This window comes from Pygocentrus nattereri, chromosome 11 (genome assembly GCF_015220715.1).
Source record: "Pygocentrus nattereri isolate fPygNat1 chromosome 11, fPygNat1.pri, whole genome shotgun sequence".
Classification (NCBI taxonomy): Eukaryota; Metazoa; Chordata; class Actinopteri; order Characiformes; family Serrasalmidae; genus Pygocentrus; species Pygocentrus nattereri.
In genome coordinates, this window is record NC_051221.1 from 587,501 (window position 1) to 590,000 (window position 2,500).

At 42.4% G+C, this 2,500-nt stretch overlaps 1 gene segment (V, D, J or C); it reads right to left on the minus strand.

The window, feature by feature from the left end:
- Positions 1 to 45: 45 nt before the first annotated feature.
- Positions 46 to 1,500, minus strand: LOC119264304. The segment is given in 3 exon segments: positions 46 to 141; positions 977 to 1,290; positions 1,444 to 1,500. Coding segments are annotated over 3 exon segments (459 nt in total).
- Between the last annotated feature and the right edge of the window lie 1,000 nt (positions 1,501 to 2,500).

Below are 2,500 nucleotides of genomic sequence, written 5' to 3' on the forward strand. Positions count from 1 at the left end.
TATTTAAGGATCTGTTGCCTCTCTCACACAGGTTAATGTCAGTGTTCATGACTCCACCATCAGGCAAGTAAAGAAGTAGAACAGTATGTGAGGAATTACAGCTTGGAGAAAGACATTACTCTCCAGGAGGAACATTTCTGCCTGAAAACAGAAGTTAGCCTACAAAAATGCTTGAATCAGAGGAAATGTTGCATTTGGAAATGTGGCTTAGTCAAAGTCCAGACATCAGACCAACAAAAATTCTGCGGACGGAACTGGTCCTCATTCAGGAAAGCCCACCAACATCACAGAGTTGAAGCAGTTCTGTAAGGAGGGACGGGCGAGATTCCTTCAAGTCACTGTTCAGGGCTCATCAACAGTTATAGCAACTGACGGATTGAAGTCATTGCTGCTCTAGTCGAGTCGTGCCTGAAAAATGATTTTTACATATTTTTACCCAAAGAACAGATTTCCTGTTGGTTGCAAATAAAATATTTTTGTTATTTCTTAACTTTCTTTGTCTATTGTTCCAAGTTAAATGCAGATCTGATCATATTTTAGGTCATATTTATGTAGAAATTCAAAAAATGGTAAAGTCTTCATGAATTTTCAAGCAGCAGTGCATGTCAAATGAAAAAGAGACAGTGTGGAGGTTGAAGATGACACCACAACTGAGGAGAACCTTTAAAAAGCCCAACACAGACAGAAGGCCAGGTATGAAAGAATGTAAAGACCAGAAGCTTTGAGTCAAGGCAGTAAGTGCTGCTGTTCATCCTGATAGAAGTGCTGAAAAGTAAATATCAGCAGAATCTGCATTTCCAGTCTAATGAACAGAAGAACAAACTCCATCTAAAGTCCTGATTTCCACAGAGTGTGTTATTGTGTGTGTCCATCCTCCCCCTCAGCACCTGCAGTAGAGTCCAGCTGCAGCAGTGCAGACTCTGTGCAGCTGGACTGAGGGGGGTATTTGTACACCTACTAAACACTGTGGGAACACATCACCACTGTGATAACTCTGACAGTAATAATCTCCTGCATCTTCAGTCTGGACATTACTGATGGTCAGAGTGAAGTCAGATCCAGATCCACTGCCACTGAAACGAGCTGGAACTCCTGACTGTTTCCTGTTAGCCCAGTAGATCAGGAGTTTAGGAGCTTCTCCAGGTTTCTGCTGATACCAGAACATATAATAATCCCCACTGCTATCAAGATACACTGGAGGGCTGGTTCTACAGCTGATGGTAACTGAGTCTCCTGGAGAAACAGTTTTCACTGCAGGAGTCTGAGTCACAGTCACCTGACCACTGGATCCTGAGACAGAAATATAATAAAGCAGAATGAAAAGATATTAAAATATATTTAAAATACAACATTAAAGGATCTATATAACTATATACAATACAAAAAGAATGAACATCAGTCAGGACAGAAATAAATTCATACAAAGGTAAATGAGTGAGTGACCTTGAGTCCAGAGGGTGAGGGTCCAGATGAAGATGGAGACCAAAGTCATGGTTGCTGTGGGTGAAGTTTGTGGGGCAGCAGCTCTCAGTCATGAAGTGTTAAACTCACAGGACTATAAACACTAGCAGAGCACTGAAGCATGGGCTGATCATGCAAAGTGGAGCCTCTATGGAAATGGACTCACCAAACACCTCCATAATAAACATGTCTGATTATTTAGATCTGATTAAAAAGTATCAGCTCAGTTCTGTTCATTCAGTGCTAGACGTTCATTTCTAAAGCTCATCAATAGTTGATGAGTGTAGAAGAGCTCAGGGTGAACAGTGAGGAGTGATGGAGGTTTATGTACAATGACTTCACTGAAATGTAGCACTGTGGTTCTCTTTCAGTGGAGGAACCAAACTCACTGTGAAAAGAGACTTTTATTCTATTTAAACAGGAGATTCATTTAATCCCCTCATTATCAGCTGCAGATCATGATGACCAGCTGGTCTGACGTCAGTGAGGTTCTCCTGGATGAAGACATTCACAGGTTTTAATGAGAGGTTTGAACTGTTTCTATGACACTTCATCTGATGGTAGTTAGATTAGGAGTTAGGAAAGTTCTAGTTGTTCCACTGTGGAAAGAGGAACCAGTGAATGTTCTCCAGTGCTAGAACGCATTAGTGCTGCTGCATAGTTTCCAGTTCTTTTGAGTTCAGTCTGAGTTCTTTACTGTGATGAATGGTGATGGTCAGTGTTGTTAGAGAGGGAGTTCAGCTGGAGATTCAGTGCAGTGCTGTGTGTTGATCTTGAGGGAGTTTGGCTGAATGAAGCTGAACATCTGGTGAAAGTGCTGCTCTATTCTGGGAGAAAGAGGACGACTCAGGCCTGTTCATGCAGATCTGAGTTCCACCTCACTGCTCTCTCTCTCTCTCTCTCTCTCTCTCTCTCTCTCTCTCTCTCTCTCTCTCTCTCTGTCTCTCTCTCTCTCTCTTTCTCTCTCTCTGTCTCTCTCTCTCTCTCTCCTTCTCTCTCTCTCTCTGTCTCTCGCTCTCTGTCTCTCTCTCTCTCTCTC